We start from the raw sequence: 22,736 nt of genomic DNA on the forward strand, positions 1-22,736 counted from the left end.
TCTGGAAGCCTTCTCCTCTCCAGACTAAACAGCACCAACTCCCTCAGTCTCTCCTCTCAGCAGAGCAGCTCCAGCCCTCTGCTCATCCCCTACCCTAGATCAGGCTGCCCACAGCCTCAGCCAGCCTGCCCTTAAACACCTCCAGCCATGGGGCCTCAACCACCTCCCTGGGCAACCCATTCCAGCCTCTCACCACTCTCATGCTCAACAACTTCCTCCCCACCTCCAGCTTTGCTCCATTCCCCCCAGTCCTATCACTCCTGACAGCCTAAGAAGTCCCTCCCCAGCTTTTTTGTAGGTCCCCTCCAGAACCATTGAAGATCATTTCAGAATCTTCTGAGAGCTCTGAAGCAGAGGGCATCGGCCTGGCTCTCTCCTGTGTTTTACAGCCCAGCAGGAATGATGCTATGAAAAGGCAAGAACACAACCTGGGTTTGCAGTACCTGGGATCTTGTACACAATTCCCTTCCAGTACTGTAGGGGTGGAGCAAATCGTTGCCTCAATCAGAATCCTTCCCTACCTTCAAAAAGAGTTTCAGCAAGTCATAACTAATGTAATAGCCTGTGCAGCTCTTCTGCAGAGACACATTGCCAACATCAATGCAGAAAGTTAGTGCTCAGGACACAAAAATGTGAAATTCTTACAACCCAGCCAAATCAAGATAAAGTCCTGCCAAGCAGCTGAGATGGATAAACTCTGGCCAAGTGTAGATCGATTTTCCTGCCAGGTTTTCACACCCCCTGCCACAGAATCACAGACTCATTTAGAGGTTGGAAATAGAGGTTTCAGATGATGGAGTCCAACCACTTCTATGCAAGAGAAAACACCCAGCTTTTGAAACCAGATCAGCAGAAGCAAGCTCCCACTCTTCACTGCCTTCGTTTTCAGAAGCACCAACAGGCTCCCTGCGGATGTAAGAGCCCACAGACGCCTGGGCACAGAGCAGAGGATGCAGCTTTGATCAGGAAGGTGAGAAGCTGCCCGAGTGCTGCAGACGACAGTGCTGCCGCGGCGGTCGCCTGGCACTGCAGTGACTCTCCCCCTCCGCCCCCAGCTACTCCGTGCGCCGCACAGCCACGGGCAGCGTTTCCTCCGCAGCTGCATCCCGGGCATCATCCGGGCGGGACCGGGAGCCTGCCCCGCTGCCTTCTGGAAGGCATTACTCCCCCCTCCCGTCCTCCTCACAGCTCTCTCGCAGGTGCATCCACATGAAAAAAAAGCCACTCAAGCCCCGAGGACTTTGTGGGCCAGCGCAGTGCATTTGTATGGGCAGCACCATTCTTCGCCTGTCCCACGCACAGGCAGCTGGAAGTCACTCTGACCCCCCTGACACAACTCAAAGCCTCCTCTGTTTGGCTTTTTGATTCCTGATTGACACATCCACCGCCGGGAGGAGATAAATGCTGCCGGGAGGACAATGTTGATCTGCTCGGACTATTCTTGGGAAGGACTTTTTCAGGATCCCAAACAAAACACTGGTGTGCCGAAGTGCCTGAATAGCGGAGATGGGCAGGGAGGGGGGACCGGCGTGCTTTACAGAGGCTTGGCAAGTCGATTGAAGAGTTAATTGTCTGGGTGTACAATGAGTTTATTCTGGCCGCAAACAAAGAGCTCCCTCTTCCAGGGCTGGTCCTTCAGAAGCAAACGTCTCGCAGGGGCCTGAAGCGGCACTCTCTGCTAATAGCAAGGCTCTAGCCCCTGGGATTCTGTGGCTTTCCAACTGCTGCACCGCAAGGTTCAGATAGCATCTCTCAAAATCCAAAGTCCTCACTCACAGCTTAAGCTCTCAAGGTACTCTGCAGTAATTAGGCAAAGCAAACATGCTCTCTAACTTATCTTTCCACGTACCTTTCAAACAGCCCCTGTCGAAAAGAACAGAAAGGCACAGCAAGGGAATACCCTTCAGACAACGCTGCAGACACTTTCCCCCCAGACTGGGACCCAGTCTTCTATTTATTTCAGTTATGTATCATTTAAACAGGCAGTTTAAAACAAGTGGTCTCAAATGTCTCCCCCTTGGGGAGCTACGGAATCCTAGTCCACATCTGCACCTGCATTTCAGAGCTTGTGCTGCAGCAGGTCAAACCAACACAATGTCCAAACACACAGCCTCCCTCTGGGAAAGTTCAGATCCAGATTTGAAGTCTGCAAGTTTGAACCAAGCCCTAATTACCACTTTAAATACCTCACTCACTCCTGTAAGGTAGGCAAATCTTTCTGGGGAGAGAAGAGAAGCAAAATATCTTACTAGTACTACTGCAGAAAACTTGCTGAACCAAGCTCTAATTACCACTTAAACACCTCACTCACTCCTGTAAGGTAGGCAAATCTTTCTGGGGAGAGAAGAGAAGCAAAACATCTTACTAGCACTACTGCAGAAAACTTGCTGAACCAAGCTCTAATTACCACTTAAACACCTCACTCACTCCTGTAAGGTAGGCAAATCTTTCTGGGGAGAGAAGAGAAGAAAAGCAAAACATCTTACTAGTACTACTGCAGAAAACTTGCTGAACCAAGCTCTAATTACCACTTAAACACCTCACTCACTCCTGTAAGGTAGGCAAATCTTTCTGGGGAGAGAAGAGAAGCAAAACATCTTACTAGTACTACTGCAGAAAACTTGCTGAACCAAGCTCTAATTACCACTTAAACACCTCACTCGCTCCTGTAAGGTGGGCAAACCTTTCTGGGGAGAGAAGACAATGCTGCTGAGAACTAAAGCCATTCTACTTTACCACTCTAAAGGCAAAACACTGCCAGATTGTTGTGCCAGTGCAGAGAGACACAGACATGTTATCCTAGGAACAAAAGCAGCCATGAAAGCTCAGAGAATTAAGGTGAGGAGGTTGTGAACTTTCCAGTGACATACATTTGGTTCAGCGCCGGTGAGAAGTTGTTGGGTCTAACCCACTCACAGAAATGCAGCATTCCAGCTAACAATTTTCCTCAGGTAAATGGGCATGCATCAAAGCAGAAGAGAAAGCAAAAACCTCAAACTCATTAAAGCCAGCCTCCAAAGCACTCAATTCCAACTTCAGATTTGCCCTTTGCTCTCCTGTTTCTTGGGCTAGGGTCCCAAATAAAGTGCAGTCAAGTAACTTGGAAGGAGAGCATGGAGCCACAGGTTTGTGATCTCTCTCTTGTCCAAGTAACTAATAAGAGGTCAAAACATGGAAAGCTCAGAAAAAGTTTCTTGGGTTTCATAGAATGGTTTAAGTAGGAAGAGACCTCCAGGATCATCCAGTCCAACCTAGCACCCAGCCGTCGCCAATCAACCAGACCATGGCAACAAGTGCCCCAGCCAGGCTTGGCTTCAACACCTCCAGGCATGGTGACTCCACCACCTCCCTGGGCAACCCATTCCAATGTCAAACACTCTGTCTGGCAACAACTTCCTCCTAACATCCAGCCCAGACCTAGTCAACTAAACTATGGCAACCATGTGATGTTGAGTGACTTTGTGTTGAGTGACTGAGTGCCGTCCAGAGAAAGGTGACAAAGCTGATGAGAGGCCTGGAACACAAACCCCGTGAGGACAGGCTGAGGGAGCTGGGGGTGTGCAGCCTGCAGAAGAGGAGGCTCAGGGCAGACATCACTGCTGTCTACAGCTACCTGAAGGGAGGCTGTAGCCAGGTGGGGCTGGGCTCTTCTGCCAGGCACCCAACAACAGAACAAGGGGACAGAGTCTGAAGTTGTGCCAGGGGAGGTCTAGGCTGGATGTTAGGAGGAAGTTGTCGGCAGAGAGAGTGATTGGCATTGGAATGGGCTGCCCAGGGAGGTGGTGGAGTCGCCGTGCCTGGAGGTGTTGAAGCCAAGGCTGGCTGGGGCACTTAGTGCCATGGTCGGGTTGATTGGCTAGGGCTGGGTGCTAGGTTGGACTGGATGAGCTTGGAGGTCTCTTCCAACCTCATTGATTCTGCAACTTAGGTATGCACCCTGTAGGCATCAGCCTCAAGCTACACAACCAAATCTCAACTCCTTGAGTTATTTCCCCACCCCAAGGACAATGGCAGTGAGCTTGCCAATGGTTTTGATTGTTGTGATTTAAGTCAAAACCTTCAATTCACTCCCAGAGTGGCTCAGACTGTCAGGAAGCAGGGGTGGGGGGAAATGGAAGAAACTCATTCAAAGGCTCTTGAAGAAGCAGCCAAGATGCAAATCATGGTTTTGTTTATTTGTTACTTTCAGTGTACCAGATTTGACCAATTCTCCCTTTCAGCAGAGTCCCTCCTTTCCCTCATGGGCTAAATGTCATAATCCTTTGTAAGCTGGAGGGATTCTCCTGCTATTGCTTCAACTTTTCTGCTGCTGTTCTTGCCACCCTGCTGAGATATATGTGAAAAAAGTCATTTCTTAATGACTGTTTTTCAAGGTTAAGAGTATTGCATGGTTTCCACAATCATATATCCAAACCCACGGTGCCAGAGTTGTTCCTCATATGCCTCATGAAATCTGCTCAGCAGCAGCAAAGACAACAACAAAATCCTTCTTTGGCCTGGAGTCCACTGGTCTCACAGTGCATAGAATCACAGAATCAGTCAGGGTTGGAAGGCACCACAAAGAGCAGCCAGTTCCAACCCCCCTGCCATGCCCAGGGACACCCTACCCCAGAGCAGGCTGCCCACAGCCTCAGCCAGCCTGCCCTTAAACACCTCCAGGGATGAGGCCTCCACCACCTCCCTGGGCAACCCATTCCAGGCTCTCACTACTCTGCTGCTGAACAACTTCCTCCTCACGTCCAGCCTGAGCCTACCCATCTCCAGCTTCGCTCCATTTCCCCAGCTCACCCAGAAACGCTACCAAGTGTCAGGCCTTTCCCTTTAGCCCTGTTTATTCCACACCAGATAACTTCAGAAGGGACCTTTGCAGCACACAACCTGTGAGCCCATCCTAACAAGCATGGTTGAAAAAACACCCAAAAAAAACCCAAAACAACCCAACCCAACCAACCAACAAAAACCCAAACAACAAACCACCACACATCAACTCAACTGCTGGTTGAGGAATGAGAAGTGGAGCAGAGCTCAGAGCTGCAGCTGTTTTCCAGGCTTTGCTTTTGGTGATCTGGGAAGTTTTCAGCCAGGATTGCACCCTGAGTGACCTTCCACCATTTCTAGCCATGCTCTGGGAGGCTACAGGCAAGAACCTGCAACTACCAATGAGTGTAGTTTTCCTTACAGCAATTTCAGTGGCATGGCAAGCTCGCCTACAGTGATACACAGGAGAGCTGTCAGAACATCTTCAAACCAAAAGAACCCATGAAGACTGCAGAAAGAGGCTACTCATGGAAGTAAAGAATACTGGGCTGGATGTTAGGAGGAAGTTCTTGCCAGAGAGAGTGATTGGTATTGGAATGGTACTGCCCAGGGAGGTGGTGGAGTCACCATCCCTGGAGGAGTTCAAGAAAAGTCTGGATGCGGCACTTAGTGCCATGGTCTGGTTGATTGGACAGGGCTGGGTGCTAGGTTGGGCTGGCTGAGCTTGGAGGTCTCTTCCTACCTGGTTGATTTTATGATGATAGAATGTGCTGCTGGACCGGAAGCACAACAGGAGCCAGTAGTGTGCACTTGCAGCCCAGAAAGCCAAGCAGAGCCTGGGCTGCAGCAGGAAAAGTGTGGCCAGCAGGTCCAGGGAGGTGATTCTCCCCCTCTGCTGCGCTCTGCTGAGACCCCACCTGGAGTACTGCATCCAGTTCTGGAGCCCCCATTACAAGAGGGCTGTGGAGATGCTGCAGAGTGTCCAGAGAAGGGCCACAAGGAAGCTGAGAGGGCTGCAGCAGCTCTGCTGTGAGCACAGACTGAAAGAGTTGGGGCTGTGCAGGCTGCAGAAGAGGAGGCTGGAGGTGGGGAGAGTCAGGCTGGTCGTGAGGAGGAAGTTGTTGAGCATGAGAGTGGTGAGAGGCTGGAATGAGTTGCCCAGGGAGGTGGTTGAGGCCCCATGGCTGGAGGTGTTTAAGGGCAGGCTGGCTGAGGCTGTGGGCAGCCTGCTCTAGGGTAGGGTGTCCCTGTCCATGTCAGGAGGATTGGGACTGGCTGCTCCTTGTGTTCCCTTCCAACCTTAACTGAGTCTATGATGCTGTGACTATTTTTCATTCAGCTGTCATCCCCTGCTGATACCACAGCTAAGGAGAAACACAGACACGGCTAAAATAGCCAAACACGAATCCGTAGCATTAAAACCTACCAAAGGTCATGACACGTTTCCTAAAGGACTACAGGAGCTGGCTATGAGGATGACACAGTTTCAGATCTGAGTCTCCAAGCCTCATGCTGGCCAGCAGACACCTTCACAGGTCAAGCAGCACAGAAGAGCCTTGCAGTGATAAATGCAAACCGGCAATTGTGCAGCTGTAAATCCAGCAACCCTTTCTCTCTAGAGAAAAAGGATGGAGGTAACAAAGAGGAGAAGATGAATAGAAATAACCTTATTCTTCAGGGAGATGAACAATTGAAAGGAAATAAATCAGCTGTAATAAAACAGTGTACAAAGAAGAATTAGGCCTTGTATCTGTGTAACAATAATTGTATCCAAGCACCTGTTAATATCGGCTACAACCAAGCCACTCGGAAAAGGTCATGCCAATCCTTTTAGCCTGGCACTGAGCTTCATAGGGGAAGTGGAAAGGCCTGACAGAACACAGTAGCAGAGAGCAGCACTATTGTAAGGGCTGGGTATGTCTCGGTCCCCCCTCAGCAAGCTTTGGTGTGCACACCACCAGGAATGATTGCTGGGGCTTTTTTCCAGAGCAGAAACACCGCCAAAAGTGTCAGCGTTACTTACACTGCCAAGTGAGTGATGAGATCAAGGAATCAGCAACAGCCAGCCCTGGGAAGCTTTGAAAGTTGATTGAAGGAGGGGGAGCAGAGGAAGAAAGGCTTTGTTTTTTATTTATAGCTGCTTACTTAGTCGAATACTACTTTCTCTCACTCTGCGAGCCCTTGAAGCACGATAGGTGCCGCCGCATTTTGAACCACGCTATCTTAGCTTTGCATCTTCCAGGTGGCTCCCTGCCTCGAGTGCCATTTGAAACAAACCAGGGAGCAAGAGAGGCTTCTGCACCAAGAAGCATTTCCCTGAAGATGGTGCCTCAGAGCAAGCTTTTAGCACTTCACACCGTAGACTGGGGGAGAAGCTCACAGAGAGCTCTGTAGCACTATTGACAACTGCCTGCTGGCAAAGACAACACCAATCACATAGCTGGTTCAGAGCCTTTCTGCTTTGGATCTACCTGCAGTACCTCCCAGCCTCTGCTTTGATGGGAAGTGCTCTCTTCCCTACCCTCCTCTTCCCCCCAAACATGCACATCCCTCCTCTTCGACTATTCCTCCCAAAAAGTTACTCAGGGGACAAGAAAGTTCAAGGACCATAAAAAATCCAAGGGGCAGGGATTCTCTCATGCCACATCCAGGCCAGATACCTGCAGCACAACTGAAAGGCCCTCAAAGCCGTTGTGACTCTGCTGATGAACTGCTCTGGTGGCTGAAGGAGAAGCTTGCTGATTGCCATGCGAGCCTCCTAGGAGCAGTGCCCAGGGCCCAGCTTGGAAAGCATTTCAGGAGCCAGCTGGAAACACAACGTGGCCTGGGATGAGGGGCACGAAGGGTGTGAGGGCAATCTCCCAGCCTCTCTCCGCTCTCTCACTAACATCACACATTCCCTTTCACTCCTTTCTTCCCAGCTCTGGTCTCTTCAAGGTAAAAGCTCTATAAATCCCCCCACATCTCCAAGAAATACAGCCCAGGAGCAGAGGGGGGGTTGGAGACGGGAGCGGATTTCCCGGCTCAATGGCCATTTGAAATTCAGACATATGGCTGAAGCCCTACAGCTGCATGTGTTAATTACCACACGTGTCCCCTGTAAAGCACTCTGTTAAACACAGAGAAAGCCAACAGAAGAGAAAAAAGCTGTTCCAAGGGCAGTAAGCAAATAGCCTGCATTTCTGACCGTGCCCCCCCCCCCCCCAGCCACGCACCCATGACAAAAGAGCTCAAACCCCCCTGACACCTGCCTGCTGGGGAAGCACAACAGCCCTTCCATCCCCAGCCACGAGCACCCAACCTATCCCCCTTACAGCTCCCCTCCTCAGCCTCTTCTCCTGCCAGCCCCTCTCTCCCTTTCTCCTTTAGAGGACTAATTCCTGGCTGACAACCAGACTACCCCTGGGCTTACAATACGCCTTTTCATTTCCTCGCAGGCAAAGAGAATGGATACCTCACTGCTGTGTCTGCACTGCATGTGTGCAAATGAGGGGAAGGGGGAACAAAACACACCCTCTGCTTTTTCACCACTTGTTGCTGCAGGTTTTTTCCTGCCCAGGAGCCTTAAGAATAGAGGTTCAGAGCTTTAGTGAGTGAGTAGAACTCTACTCTCAGACCCAGGATGTGAATGCAGTTGAAAGGAATTGTTGCACTTGGTTATAAAACTGAAGGAACATTTCATAGAATCAGTCAGGGTTGGAAGGGGCCACAAGGAGCAGCCAGTTCCAACCCTCCTGCCATGCCCAGGGACACTCTACCCTAGAGCAGGCTGCCCACAGCCTCAGCCAGCCTGGCCTTAAACTCCTCCAGCCATGGGGCCTCAACCACCTCCCTGGGCAACCCATTCCAGCCTCTCACCACTCTCATGCTCAACAACTTCCTCCTCACCTCCAGCTTTGCTCCATTCCCCCGAGTTCTGGCACTCACTGACAGTCTACAAGGTCCCTCCCCAGCTTTTTGGGAGACCCCTTCAGGTCCTGGAAGGCCACAAGAAGGTCACCTGGGAGCCTCCTCTTCTGCAGCCTGCACAGCCCCAACTCTTTCAGTCTGTGCTCACAGCAGAGCTGCTGCAGCCCTCTCAGCATCCTCCTGGCCCTGCTCTGGACACACTCCAGCATCTCCATAGCCCTCTTGTAATGGGGGCTCCAGAACTGGATGCAGTACTCCAGGTGGGGTCTCAGCAGAGCAGAGGAGAGGGAGAGAATCCCCTCCCTGGCCCTGCTGGCCACACTTTTCCTGCTGCAGCCCAGGCTCTGCTTGGCTTTTTGGGCTGCAAGTGCACACTGCTGGCTCCTGTTGAGCCTCTTGTCCAGCAGCACCCCCAGGTCCCTCTCTTCAGGGCTGATCTCCAGCAACCCACTTCCAAGCCTGGATCTGTGCTTGGGATTGTCCCAAACCAGATTCAGGACACTTTCTTTAGGAGTGAAGGAATGGAGAAAGAGGGAAGGAAGCAGCAATTCAATTCAAGAAGGATGTTGAGGTGCTGGAACATGTCCAGAGAAGGGCAACAAAGCTGGTGAGGGGCCTGGAACACAAATCCTATGAGGAGAGGTTGAGGGAGCTGGGCCTGTTTAGCCTGCAGAAGAGGAGGCTCAGGGGTGATCTTATTACTGTCTACAACTACCTGAAGGGGCATTGTAGGCAGGTGGGGGGTGGCCTCTTCTCCCAGGTAACCAGCAACAGAACAAGGGGACACAGTCTCAAGTTGTGCCAGGGGAGGTATAGGCTGGATGTTAGGAAGAAGTTCATCACAGAGAGAGTGATTGGCATTGGAATGGGCTGCCCAGGGAGGTGGTGGAGTCGCTGTGCCTGGAGGTGTTGAAGCCAAGCCTGGTTGGGGCACTTAGTGCCATGGTCTGGTTGCTTGGATAGGGCTGGGTGCTAGGTTGGACTGGATGATCTTGGAGGTGTCTTCCAACCTGGTTGATTCTATGAACACAGGGTAACTGAGGACTGCTGGAAGGGCTTCCAAGAGATCTAACATGCCTCAGGAGGAAATTTCAAAGTACAGAACAAAGTACATCCCAAAAAGATGCACAGGGGTAAAATGTGACAACCACCTTCTCAAAATTAAAGGATCCCAGGTCACAGGATGTCAGGGGTTGGAAGGGACCTAAAGAGATCATCCAGTCCAACCCCCCTGCCAGAGCAGGACAATACTATCTAACACAGATCACACAGGAGCACATCCAGACAGGCCTTGAAAGGCTCCAGAGAAGGAGACTCCACAACCTCTCTGGGCAGCCTGTGCAGTGCTCTGGGACCCTTACAGCAAAGAAGTTCCCCCTTGTGTTGAGCTGGAAACTCCTGTGCTGCAGCTTCCATCCACTGCTCCTTGTCCTGTGCCAGGGAGCAGGGAGCAGAGCCTGTCCCCCACTCCTGACTCCCAGCCCTCAGGTGTTTATATACATTGATTAAATCCCCTCTCAGTATTCTCTTCTCCAGACTAAGCAGCCCCAGGTCCCTCAGCCTCTCCTCATCAGGCAGCACCCTCCAGTCCCCTCATCCTTGTAGCCCTTCACTGGACCCTCTCCAGCAGATCCCTGTCCCTCTTCAACTGGGGAACTCAAAACTGAGCACAGTATTCAAGACGAGGTCTCAGAAGGGCAGAGTAGAGGGGGAGGAGAACCTCCCTTGATCTGCTGGACACACTCTTCCTAATACACTCTAAGATTCCATTGGCCTTCTTGGCCACAAGGGCACATTGCTGTGCCAATATTTCTATTTTAAGGGCAGAAAAGTCATTCCTCAAAGTTACAGACTGCCAGATCTCTACAGACTGACTGTTCAAAACAAGCCCTTCATTTTAAGGACTATTATCATTTAAAGGTATATGTGTGATTAGCTGAACAGTTGACACCTGCCAAGTCTTTACACTTGAGAACTGCTTTGTCGCTGGACATAAAGGTCCCATCAGAATCTGAGCAGCAAGCTTAGCACAGTAACATAATCAAAGACATAGCCCAGAGAAATTAAGTCTGTTGGGAAGTCTTTGCCCTTCCTCAGCTTTTATGATAGAATCTACCAGGTTGGAAGAGACCTCCAAGCTCAGCCAGTCCAATCTAGCACCTAGCCCTAGACAATCAACCAGACCATGGCACTAAGCACCCCAGACAGGCTTGGCTTCAACACCACCAGGCACAGTGACTCCACCACCTCTCTGGGCAGCCCATTCCAATGCCAATCACTCTCTCTGACAACAATTTCCTCCTAACATCCAGCCTGGACCTCTTCTGGCACAGCTTGAGACTGTGTCCCCTCGTTTTGTTGCTGGTTGCCAGGCAAACCATTCTGCAACACATCTTCCTTGTTGCCAAGATAAAACCCTGGAGGAGCACATGGAGAGAAGCTATTATTCCAGATGGAAGTGTTAATTCCCACAGATGCCATCTCAGGAACTCAAACACACACTGTGGTTGCCTCTGCAGCTTCCTGCACTGACAAGCAGGCAGGCACTGCACACAGGCACTGCATGCATTCCAGCTTTCCCAAGCACCATTTCCTAGCTTACCTCAGAAACCCTGACAGCACTCATGGGACAAAGGAGCTGAAGGGAACACAACTGCAGTCCTTCCACCAAAACACTGGACCCATGACAGACTGCATTTCCTGCTGCATTAGAGTGCCTTGAAAGAAACCAGCAGTCTGTTCAGATGCCCAGCCACAGCTGCAGGACACAAGGAGCCCAGCAAGGCAGGGTCTGTCAGGCTGGCACGAGGAGACAGCTCCTAGCTTCACTGCCCTGCAAGCACAGCAACTTCTGCAATTGCTCCTCGGGTTTACTTTTAAGAACAAGCTATGGATGAGAGGAGGTCTGGGGACTGCCACAGTTGTAATGACACTGCTTCAGAGGATCGAGAGAGAAATGCATAGCATAGGAGTATAACATCACAGTGGAGGTGTTGAAGCCAAGCCTGGTTGGGGCACTTAGTGCCATGGTCTGGTTGACTGGACAGGGCTGGGTGCTAGGTTGGGCTGGATGAGCTTGGAGGTCTCTTCCACCCTGGTTGATTTTATGATTGTCTAACAAGGGCCTGGAGAAGCAATCTAATGAGGAGCGACTGAGAGGACTGGGGATGGTTAGTGTGAGGAAGAGGAGGCTGAGGTGAGACCTCATTGCTGTCCACAGCTACCTCAAGGGACATTGTGGAGAGGCTGCTGTTGGGCTCTCTTCTCACAGGTCATTTGAGACAGAACAAGGAGGAATAGCCTCAAGTTGGGACTGGGGAGGTTTAGATTGAACACTAGGAAAAAGTTTTTCCTAATGGCCTCAAGCTGAGGCTGGGGAGGTTTAGATTGGGCATTAGGAAAAAGGTTTTTCATGGAGAGAGTGGTCAGGGACTGGAATGAGCTGCCCAGGGAAGTGGTGGAGTCACCCAGACTGGCTGTGTTTAAGGGTGGTTTGGATGTGGTGCTTAGGGAGATGGTCAAAGGTGAATGTTGTAGAGTAGGGTTCTGGGTTGACCCTGGCGATGCTGAGGGGCTTTGCCAGCCTGGGTGTTACTGTGACCTTGGCATGCTGATCAGGCTGCTCAAAAAGCATGAAGATTTTTTTTAACAGCTCTTTGGAAAAACAAAACAAAACAAAAAAAAGGTCCAGACCACATAGCTCTGAAGAACTGAAATGCCAGAAACACCAGGCAGGCCCCAGAGTTATTCCATTCCTCAGCAAACAGCACTTTGTCAGGCACCAGAGATCCCTCTATGGCACACAAAACAGTTAATACCTTAACAGATGTTGCTTAATCAATTGTTAGTCTGCTTATTAGTGCTACTCAGCCAGCTGCTCAATGCTATGATTTAATCAGTTAAAAACTTTTACAGTTGTCCTTAAGACCTTGGGTAGTCTGTAGATTGCTGTAATAACACTTGTAAACCCCAATTTTATTAAGTCATATTATATAGACTAACCTACTGACTGGGACTGCTGCTTTATAGATGAAAGCCAAACTTCTGCATTGTGCCAAACAAAAATCCACCTTCAACCAGAATCTGCCTTCTGCTTAAAGCTGCCAAGGGATTCTTTCTTCAGCCTCAAATTTGATACAGATGTCCTGGAGCCCACAGAAATGTCTCCAGAAAGAACCAAATGATTCAGCAATGTGGGGACACAAAAGAAGGTTGGTTGGAGGGGCTGTTTGTTTGTTTTATTCCAATGTTTAAGTAGCAAATTGGAGTTGGAGTTTTTCTCCTAGACTTCAGTATTTTCAAAAACTGTTTTACATGAGATACAGAGAATCATAGAACCAACCAGGTTAGAAGAGACCTCCAAGCTCAGCCAGTCCAACCTAGCACCCAGCCCCAGACAATCAACTAGACCATGGCACTAAGTGCCCCAGCCAGCCTTGGCTTCAACACCTCCAGCCACAGAGACTCCACCACCTCCCTGGGCAGCCCATTCCAATGCCAATCACTCTCTCTGTCAGGAACTTCCTCCTAACATCCAGCCTACACCTGCCCTGGCACAACTTGAGGCTGTGTCCCCTTGTTCTGTTGCTGCTTGCCTGGCAGCAGAGCCCAACCCCACCTGGCTACAGCCTCCCTTCAGGTAGTTGTAGAGAGCAATGAGCCCTCCAAAACTCACCTGGTCCAGCCCCCCTGCCAGAGCAGGATCACCCAGAGCAGATCACACTGGAATGCATCCAGACAGGTCTTGAATATCTCCAGAGAAGGAGACTCCACAACCTCCCTGGGCAGCCTATTCCAGGGCTCTGTCACACTCACAGGGAAAAAAATTCTTCCTCGGGTTCCCATGGAACCTCCTCTGCTTCAGCTCCCACCCATTGCCCCTTGTGCTGTCACTGGGCATCACCCAGCAGAGCCTGGCTCCAGCCTCTTGCCACTCATCCTGCACATCTTTATAAGCATGAACAAGGTCACCCCTTAGTCTCATCCTCTCCAAGCAGCACAGCCCCAGCTCCCTCAGGGTCTCCTTGTGAGGAAGAAATTAATCCCAGGATGGGGTTCACCAGCTGGAACCATCACCTGTCTCCATACTGTCCCAGAAAACTTTCTTCCACCTCACTGATGAAGGCCACACCACTGCTGTCTACCTTCCTGTCTCCTTGCCAAGCTGCTACAGACAGCAGGGAGCATTTCCACAGTATTTGGTTGGTGAAGCAGGAATAATTGGACACTTAGAGCCTGCTCTGTTTCAGATTTAATCAGTACCCTGTTGAATCCAGAAAGCTCTGGAGAAGGTAAAGACCAAAGTCTCAGTCTTAGGCTTTGGTCCCATTCCCACTTGACGTTTTGTCTTCTGAAATGTGCTAACCAGTGCCCTTCCCCATAAGCAGCCAGCAGGTGAACCACTGCCAGCTGCACCTGACTTCCCACCACCAGCAGACAAAGCTTCCACACCTTCTGGCACAAATGGTTCCATTTATTTCCATTAGCTCAAGCCCACTTGGGTTTGCCTGAGGAGAGCACTGCCCATTTACAGCTCAGGCTGATTACTGACTTGGACTTAATGGCTCATTACTGATTCAAACTGCTCAGCCTGCTGGCTGCACAACCAGGCCAGTAACATTTTCTAGAGGGAAGAGTCTTGGAAACCAGGAGGAAGGGAGCCACAAAACAGGCCAAGGAACCCACAGCTGCAGCAGAGAGCTTCCCTGCCACAAAGCCCACTGTGAGCAATTAAGCCCACAAATGAAGGAACCCAAATCCAGATGTTTAACTGACAGGAATTTAAAGTGCTTCATCTTAGGTTTCTCAAACAGCTTCAAGCATTCTCTTGTAGGCTGCAAGCTCACAGGACAGACACCATGCAAAGGCCATGTCTGCATTAAGATTAGAAACAGAAAATGAGCCCAGCACAGGCTTTGCTTTCTATGGCACCATCAGAGCTTGCATTTCACCAGCATCACTGCACCTGGCTCAGCTGCAGGGAACTGCTGATACTGGTGCCAGCTTCTGCAAGAGGGAAAGGCCTGGAGCACAGCCCTGTGAGGAGAGGCTGAGGGAGCTGGGGGTGTGCAGCCTGCAGAAGAGCAGGCTCAGGGCAGACCTCATTGCTGGCTACAACTACCTGAAGGGAGGCTGTAGCCAGGTGGGGTTGGTCTCTTCTGCCAGGCAAGCAGCAACAGAACAAGGGGACAGTCTCAAGCTGTGCCAGGGCAGGTTCAGGCTGGATGTTAGGAGGAAGTTGTTGTCAGAGAGTGATTGGCATTGGAATGGGCTGCCCAGGGAGGCGGTGGAGTCTCTGTGGCTGGAAGTGTTGAAGCCAAGCCTGGCTGGGGCACTTAGTGCCATGGTCTGGTTGCTTGTCTAGGGCTGGGTGCTAGGTTGGACTGGGTGAGCCTCGAGGTCTCTTCCAACCTGGCTGATGCTATGAAACTAAACAAGTGAAAAGAAGCCTGAAAATTTATGCAGCAAAGAAGGCTTTCATAAAAGGGAGTTCCTTCCACTCAAAACTCTTGGGGATTGGCACTGACAGCTTGTCCAGCTCATGTTTACCCTGCACTTCTATCACTTCTAATCCCAGGTTAGCAGCCTCCTTCCTCTTCTCCTTCTTTCAGCTGTTTTTAAAATGGTAGCAACACCTCTCGCCTAGCCCAGTTAGCAACCACCAGGAAAGCAGGATCTTCTCAGGTCACAGGATGTTAGGCATGGAAAGGGACCCAAGGAGATCATCCAGTCCACCCCCCCTGCCACAGCAGGACAATGCTATCTAACACAGATCACACAGGAACACATCCAGACAGGCCCTGAAAGGCTCCAGAGAAGGAGACTCCACAGCCTCTCTGGGCAGCCTGCGCAGTGCTCTGGGACCCTTCCAGGAAAGAAGTTCCTCCTTGTGTTGAGCTGGAACCTCCTGTGCTGCAGCTTCCATCCATTGCTCCTTGTCCTGTGCCAGGGAACAGTGAGCAGAGCCTGTCCCCCTCCTCCTGGCCAGCTCTCAGATGTTTACAGACATTGATTAACTCCCCTCTCAGTCTTCTCCAGGCTAAGCAGCTCCAGGTGCCTCAGCCTCTCCTCACCAGGTAGTGCTGCAGTCTCCTCATCATCCCTGCAGCCCTCTGCTGGACCGTCTCCAGCAGATCCCTGTCCCTCTTCAACTGGGGAGCTCAACACTGAATCAGTACTCAAGGTGAGGTCTCAGCAGGGCAGAGTAGAAGGGGAGAAGAACCTCCCTTGATCTGCTGGACACACTCCTCCTAATACACCCCAGGATCCCATTGGCCTTCTTGGCCACCAGGGCACATTGATGTGCCATGGATGTTCTCCACCAGCTCTCCCAGGTCCCTCTCCACAGGGCTGCTCTCCAGCAGATCACCTCCCAGCCTGTACTGCTGCAGTTTATTACTCCTCCCCAGATGCAGGACTCTGCATCTTAAGTTTTGGTTTGAGGTTTTTTTTTCCTCCTCTTCACTCTCAATTTGCTGTTCCCAGTTTCAATAAAGGCAGACTCTGGGCAGCAGGAGATGTCATGGCTGCTTTGTACACCACTGTCTCCTGCCCAGCCTGCCCTTAGAAACCTGACTGGTGACTGCCAGCGACACTGCTCGTGGCTGCAATACACCAAATCTGCAGCTCTGTGCTCCTAAAGCCCCAGCAATCCCCAAATAAAGGAAACCAACTTCTCTTTTGTTTCACATGTACCACACAATTTTCCTCTGGCTGGCAAGTCTTGCATTATTTAGGGCAGAAATCCAGCATCGTGGCTCCAAGGATGACTTCAAATACTTCTTAAAACATTAACAATCCACCCAGTGGGAGACAGGGAGGACAGTGAGCATCTTCCAAGTCTCTCAGGGCTTTCAAACTAAGTAGCAACTGGAGTAAATTAGCACAAGAAAGTTCTTATGACAAAGGACTGTCCAAAGAACAATCCAGAATAAGGAACAGACAGCAACAGAAATCAGCAGGTTCTGGATATCCTAATCCCACCCACGAGTTAACTACATTCCCTATCCAAGGTCCCAGAAACTTGTTCTACATTTGCAGGCTGAATTCAGCACAGAATGCACAGAGGTAAATGCCTGAGCTGCAGAGTCAAGGAATCATAGAACCAACCAGGTTGGAAGAGACCTCCAAGCTCAGCCAGTCCAACCTAGCACCCAGCCCTACACAATCAACCAGACCATGGCACTAAGTGCCCCAGCCAGCCTTGGCTTCAACACCTCCAGGCACAGCCACTCCACCACCTCCCTGGGCAGCCCATTCCAATGCCAATCACTCTCTCTGACAACAACTTCCTCCTAACATCCAGCCTAGACCTGCCCTGGCACAGTTTGAGACTCTGTCCCCTTCTTCTGTTGCTGCTTGCCTGGCAGAAGAGCCCAACCCCACCTCCCTTCAGGGAGTTGTAGACAGCAATGAGGTCTGCCCTGAGCCTCCTCTACTGCAGGTTGCACACCCCCAGCTCCCTCAGCCTCTCCTCAGAGGGCTGTGCTCCAGGCCCCTCACCAGCTTTGTCCACACATCATGCATGGCCTGGAGAAGCTGTTTCCATCCCACCTCATACAAACATGCCTCTACCTTCCCTGGCCCAGGTCTGCGCTGCCTTCCAGCAACACAGCACTCCTCACATAGAACAAATCAGCATGTCCTATTTTGAAGTTTTCCTCCTGCTGCCTATTTAACTTGATTTAAATAACCTTACAGGGCCAACTGTATGCATCACACAGCAAAGCAGCAGTGTAAATATGGGCAACCAGAGCATGGACTTAGAAATAAGGAGGATTTGCTGCCAGCACTCTTGCCTGCTGTATGCAGAAAGCTCCACAAAGCCACTTCTGCAGTGACACACCCAGCTGTACACATAAGGTTCTGCAGTGACACACCAAGCCACCTGAGCAGAAAGCTGTCTCATTTTCTTTTCAGGAGCAGTGAAAGACCATCAATGCAGCTCCATCTTATCTCAGCTTCTAGTGACTCCATCATATACAATCAGCCAGGGTTGGAAGGGACCACAAGGATCAGCCAGTTCCAACCCTCCTGACACGTCCAGGGACATCTCTCATTAGATAAGGCCAGGCTGGATGAGGCTCTGGCCAGCCTGAAACACCTCCAGGGATGAGGCCTCCATCACCTCCCTGGGCAAACCATTACAGAGTGTCACCACCCTCATGCTGAACAACTTCTAACATCCAGTCTGAATCTACCCATTTCTAGCTTGGTTCCACTCCCCCAGTCCTATCACTACCTGGCAGCATAAAAAGTCCCTTCCCAGCTTTCTTGTAGCCCCCTTCAGATAGTGGAAAGCCACAAGAGGGTCACCTGGGAGCCTTCTCTCCAGACTGAACAGCCTCAACTGCCTCAGTGTCTCCTCCCGGCAGAGCAACTCCAGCCCTCTGATCACCCTCATAGCCCTTCTCTAGACACTATCTACTGAACAGGACTGAAGAGAGGCCCCAAACATATGAATGATCAATCTCTCTTCTTCCAACATGAACTCACCTCACTGAAAGGAGTCAGGACACTAGGAAAGCCTTCCATTATTAACCAGCAGCTTAAGCCTACCCATCTGCACTGCTCCTAAGGCACTGCAGCCTCTATTCAAAAAGCTATCCTGCCCTGAAGACTTAAAAGGCACAAATACCACAGAGCTTATTAGCTCCATGTTTTACATTCCTGTATCAAGGGGACAAGAAATTACTTTTGAGAGTCTCAGCTATTCCTTTTCCTCCCGAGAGCATCCATCCTGTGACACTCACATCCAAGGATGGAGCGAGGAGTCTGCTGTGCAGTGGGAAAGGCTAAGAGGCTCCCAAGTCAGATGGCAGTTGCCCAAAGTGATGTCAAAAGACTCCAAGACGTCTCTCTACAGCAGAGGAGTCACCAGTGAGCTGGTTTCTTCTGTATCCCTCCTCATCCTACCCTTTAACTTCTTGCAAAGGACAATCTTTGTTCAAAGCTTGAACACCCAGCTAGAGAGGGAGGTGAGATGTCCACCAGCGAGCCACCAGACCTCGGGGAAGCCAGGCCACTGCCTCACTGCAATCTTCTTAGCCCCAGATTCCTTACAATAGCTACCTTGATTCAGCATTCCAGTGGCTGGTGCTGAAGTCCAGGAAAACATTGCCAAGAAAGCCAAATTCAGTTTTACATTCAGCATTCACCGCCAGGCAAAAAAAGATACTGCAGCTCCTGAAAGCCTTCTCTATTTTAAAAGACCTATTTCATGACTCACAAAGAGTTTATAGAGTCATAGAATCAACCTGGCCAGAAGAGACCTCCAAGCTCAGCCAGTCCAACCTAGCACCCAGCCCTACACAATCAACCAGACCATGGCACTAAGTGCCCCAGCCAGCCTTGGCTTCAACACCCACAGGCACAGCGACTCCACCACCTCCCTGGGCAGCCCATTCCAATGCCAATCACTCTCTCTGACAATAACTTCCTTCTCACATCCAGCCTAGACCTCCCCTGCCACAACTTGAGACTGTGTCCCCTTGTTCTGTTGCTGCTTGCCTGGCAGCAGAGCCCAACCCCACCTGCTACAGCCTCCCTTCAGGTAGTTGCAGACAGCAATGAGGTCTGCCCTGAGCCTCCTCTGCTGCAGGCTGCACACCCCCAGCTCCCTCAGCCTCTCCTCACAGGGCTGTGCTCCAGGCCCCTCCCCAGCCTTGCTGCCCTTCTCTCAACACCTTCCAGTACCTCAACATCTCTCTTCAATGGAGGAGCTCAGAACTGGACACAGCACTCCAGGGGTGGCCTGAGCAGTGCTGAGCACAGGGGCAGAAGAACTTCCCTTCTCCTGCTGCCCACACTGCTCCTGAGCCAGCCCAGGATGCCATTGGCTCTGCTGCCCACCTGGGCACACTGCTGCCTCATCTTCAGCTACTCTCTACCAGAGAGTACCAGGTCCCTTTCTTCTTGGCTGCTCTCAGCCACTCCGTTCCCAGACAGAAAAGCCAAAAGTGGCTTGCATGGAAGTTTCCAATAGATATGAACAGATTCAGACCTGGAAGGGACAAAGTTTGATTACTTGAAGCAAGCTGCCCCAAGGGGAAAGCTTTTCCTTGTCATGAGAGCTACTGCACAGGACGTTTCTGCAGCCATGTGATCAAACATATCATTCTTGAATGAGGATGCCACTACAGCACCAAGGAGAACAAACTTAAGCTACAATTCATCCCATTTATGGCCTTTTTTGCCCTGTTCCAACCTCTGAGTTAATAAAATGAGTGAATTGAGAAAACCAAGTTCAGATGTTTTCCCCCTTTGGGTACTGTGTCTTATGAAATCCAGTCTCAGCTGCTTCCCAGTCTAGAACAGACTAGGACTACTCAGCCTACAGACAGCACCACTCAAGAAAGAAAAGATGCAGATTTCAAGAGCTACTTCAGGCTAGACCAGCAATGATTGCATTAGCACTGTGACACAAGTGTGTTCAGATGATAATTATACATTAACTTGTCATTAAGCCTTTAGAGAGACAGATCCTCAGCTCAAATAAGCAGCAGGCTTCAGCATTCCATCTTCTTTGCATCTTTCTTCTATTTTTTCCCAAGCTACTCTACACAGCCAACAGTCTGGGAAGCAGAGATGCTTAAAGTGCATCCCTGCTCTAAACACAGCAGTCTGCTAATTCATAGACTGGACTGACAGTCCCAGGAGGGAAGATGTTCCTCAGATTAAAGTGTTAGCACCAAGGTGGATATTTTCCTGCAATTTAAAGTTAGAAATAACTGGTATAAAGAGTCAGAAGTAGAAATCCTGCTTCTCCCAGCAAGCAGACTTGATCCTCAGCAGCAGGCCTAAGGACGCACCCAGCACAGATTTTCTGTAGTGCGACAAAACTCAGAAGTTGACTTTGAATGGGGGAGGGGTAAAGGGGAGAAGGTTGGAAAAAGTGCAGAGAAGGCCTAAACCCAAACTTGACTGCTTCCACAGGCCCACAGGATATCAGGGGTTGGAAGGGACCCAAAGAGATCAAGTCCAACCCCCCTGCCAGAGCAGGACAATACTATCTAGCTCAGCTCACACAGGAACACATCCAAACAGGCCCTGAAAGGCTCCAGAGAAGGAGACTCCACAACCTCTCTTGGCAGCCTGTGCAGTGCTCTGGGACCCTTACAGCAAAGAAGTTCCCCCTTGTGTTGAGCTGGAACCTCCTGTGCTGCAGCTTCCATCCATTGCTCCTTGTCCTGTGCCAGGGAGCAGTGAGCAGAGCTTGTCCCCCTGCTCCTGGCCAGCCCTCAAGTGTTTATAAACATTGATTAAATCCCCTTTCAGTCTTCTCTTCTCCAGACTAAGCAGCCCCAGGTCCCTCAGCCTCTCCTCATCAGGTAGTGCTGCAGTCCCCTCACCATCCCTGTAGCCCTCTGCTGGACCCTCTTCAACTGGGAAGCCCAAAACTGAACACAGTATTCAAGATGAGGTCTCAGAAGGGCAGAGTAGAGGGGGAGGAGAACCTCCCTTGATCTGCTGGACACACTTCCCCTAATGCCCCCCAGGATTGATTATTGAAATGAAAGGAAATCAGAGGGCAGAGGGAAGGGCTGCAAATACCCCCAGGAGAAAGAACACCACTGTGTCTAGTGCCTTGCTTAGGGAAAGCATGTCCTGAAGAGAAGAGTGTAAAGAAGCCAGACCAAGGTCTAAGGCACAGAGCAAGGCCTCCAATCATGGACAGGGTTTGAATTCATCTGATCAGAAGATTTTATACTCTGTTAAAATAATAATATATATACACCTTTCATTCAATGCATTTAAAGCAGCAAGCACAATACTGTCACTGCTGACACCCAGCATGCTGGTCATATTGACAGCCTTCCTCATCTTCAGGGATTCCACTGAGACACACTCATCAGTTAACTTCAAAGTGAACAAGCAGAGGTTATTCTGTGCCAGTCATCCCTTTGGGAATTTCTGCTTTCATGTACTGCTGCTGCTACAGAGCAGCACACAGCATCTTCTGCTCCACAGGCTGGCTCACAAACTGCCCTCTTCTACTCAAGACAGAGGTTTAAAGGCACTTAAGCCCTCTGCACACCAAGCCTGGGTAGGCATCAAGGTTCTGAGTTATCTTGAGGGACTGGACTGGGCAGTTGCTATGACAAAGTAAGTGGCTGAAGCACAGGACTCCACTCACCTTTCCTTCCTGAATTACCCTGGCTTGAGGGCTTGTCAGTTACAGAACCTAAAAGGGGAAGAAAGGAAAAGAAAGATACATTTATCGAGATGCTGCAGGATCACACAGAACACAGTGTCACAATCACAGAATCAGTCAGGGTTGGAAGGGACCACAAGGAGCAGCCAGTTCCAACCCCACTGCCATGCCCAGGGACACCCTACCCTAGAGCAGGCTGCCCACAGCCTCAGCCAGCCTGGCCTCAAACACCTCCAGCCATGGGGCCTCAACCACCTCCCTGGGCAACCCAGTCCAGGCTCTCAACAAACTCATGCTGCACAAATTCCTCCTCATGTCCAGTCTGAACCTCCCCACCTCCAGCTTTGCTCCATTGCCCCCGGTCCTGTCACTACCTGATAGAGTCAATCTCTCAACTGTCTTTACTTGCCAATATCTCAACTGTTTTACTTGCCAATAGCTTCGCTTAGGATTCAGAGAGCATGTGGCTTCAACCAACAGGGACAACACAAGGAAGTTTTAGTCATTAAGATGTTAAATCAGGAAGAAGGCAAATAAGAAATCTTTAGTAGCTGGATCCAGTGATTTGAAAGTGCAAGTAAGGAGCCCAGAACAAATCCCAGAGCAAGGAAAGATCAGCAAGAGTCACTTCTTTCATTTGCAAGTGTCAGGAAGAACAAATCCAAGATAGGTGGGGAAGAGCACGCAGGGAATGCAAAGGCAGTCTTCTAAAGGAAAGGAATTAGGTGGCACAAGAGATTTCACCCAATCTCTGAACATCCCCAGCTCTTGGAAAAAGGAGACTGAATTCCAGCATGTACTTGAAGAGAACACTCCTGAGGTGGAGCTTACACCTTCATGCAATACACACACTTCTATGTTTGTTTCTGCAGTGGTCTCATAGAATCAACCAGCTTGGAAGAGACCTACAGGACCA

General features: G+C 50.4%; 1 protein-coding gene across 4 annotated transcripts in view; it reads right to left on the reverse strand.

The window, feature by feature from the left end:
* SMOC1 (SPARC related modular calcium binding 1) overlaps positions 1-22,736 on the reverse strand; it is a 167,395-nt gene that overhangs the window by 67,307 nt on the left and 77,352 nt on the right. For all 4 annotated transcript variants that reach the window (XM_064144178.1, XM_064144187.1, XM_064144170.1 and 1 more), the window contains exon 5: positions 21,803-21,850. In XM_064144178.1, the coding sequence (XP_064000248.1) occupies positions 21,803-21,850 (48 nt within the window). The remainder of the gene's footprint in view (positions 1-21,802; positions 21,851-22,736) is intronic.

Source organism: Pogoniulus pusillus, chromosome 1 (genome assembly GCF_015220805.1).
Source record: "Pogoniulus pusillus isolate bPogPus1 chromosome 1, bPogPus1.pri, whole genome shotgun sequence".
In the NCBI taxonomy this organism is placed as follows: Eukaryota; Metazoa; Chordata; class Aves; order Piciformes; family Lybiidae; genus Pogoniulus; species Pogoniulus pusillus.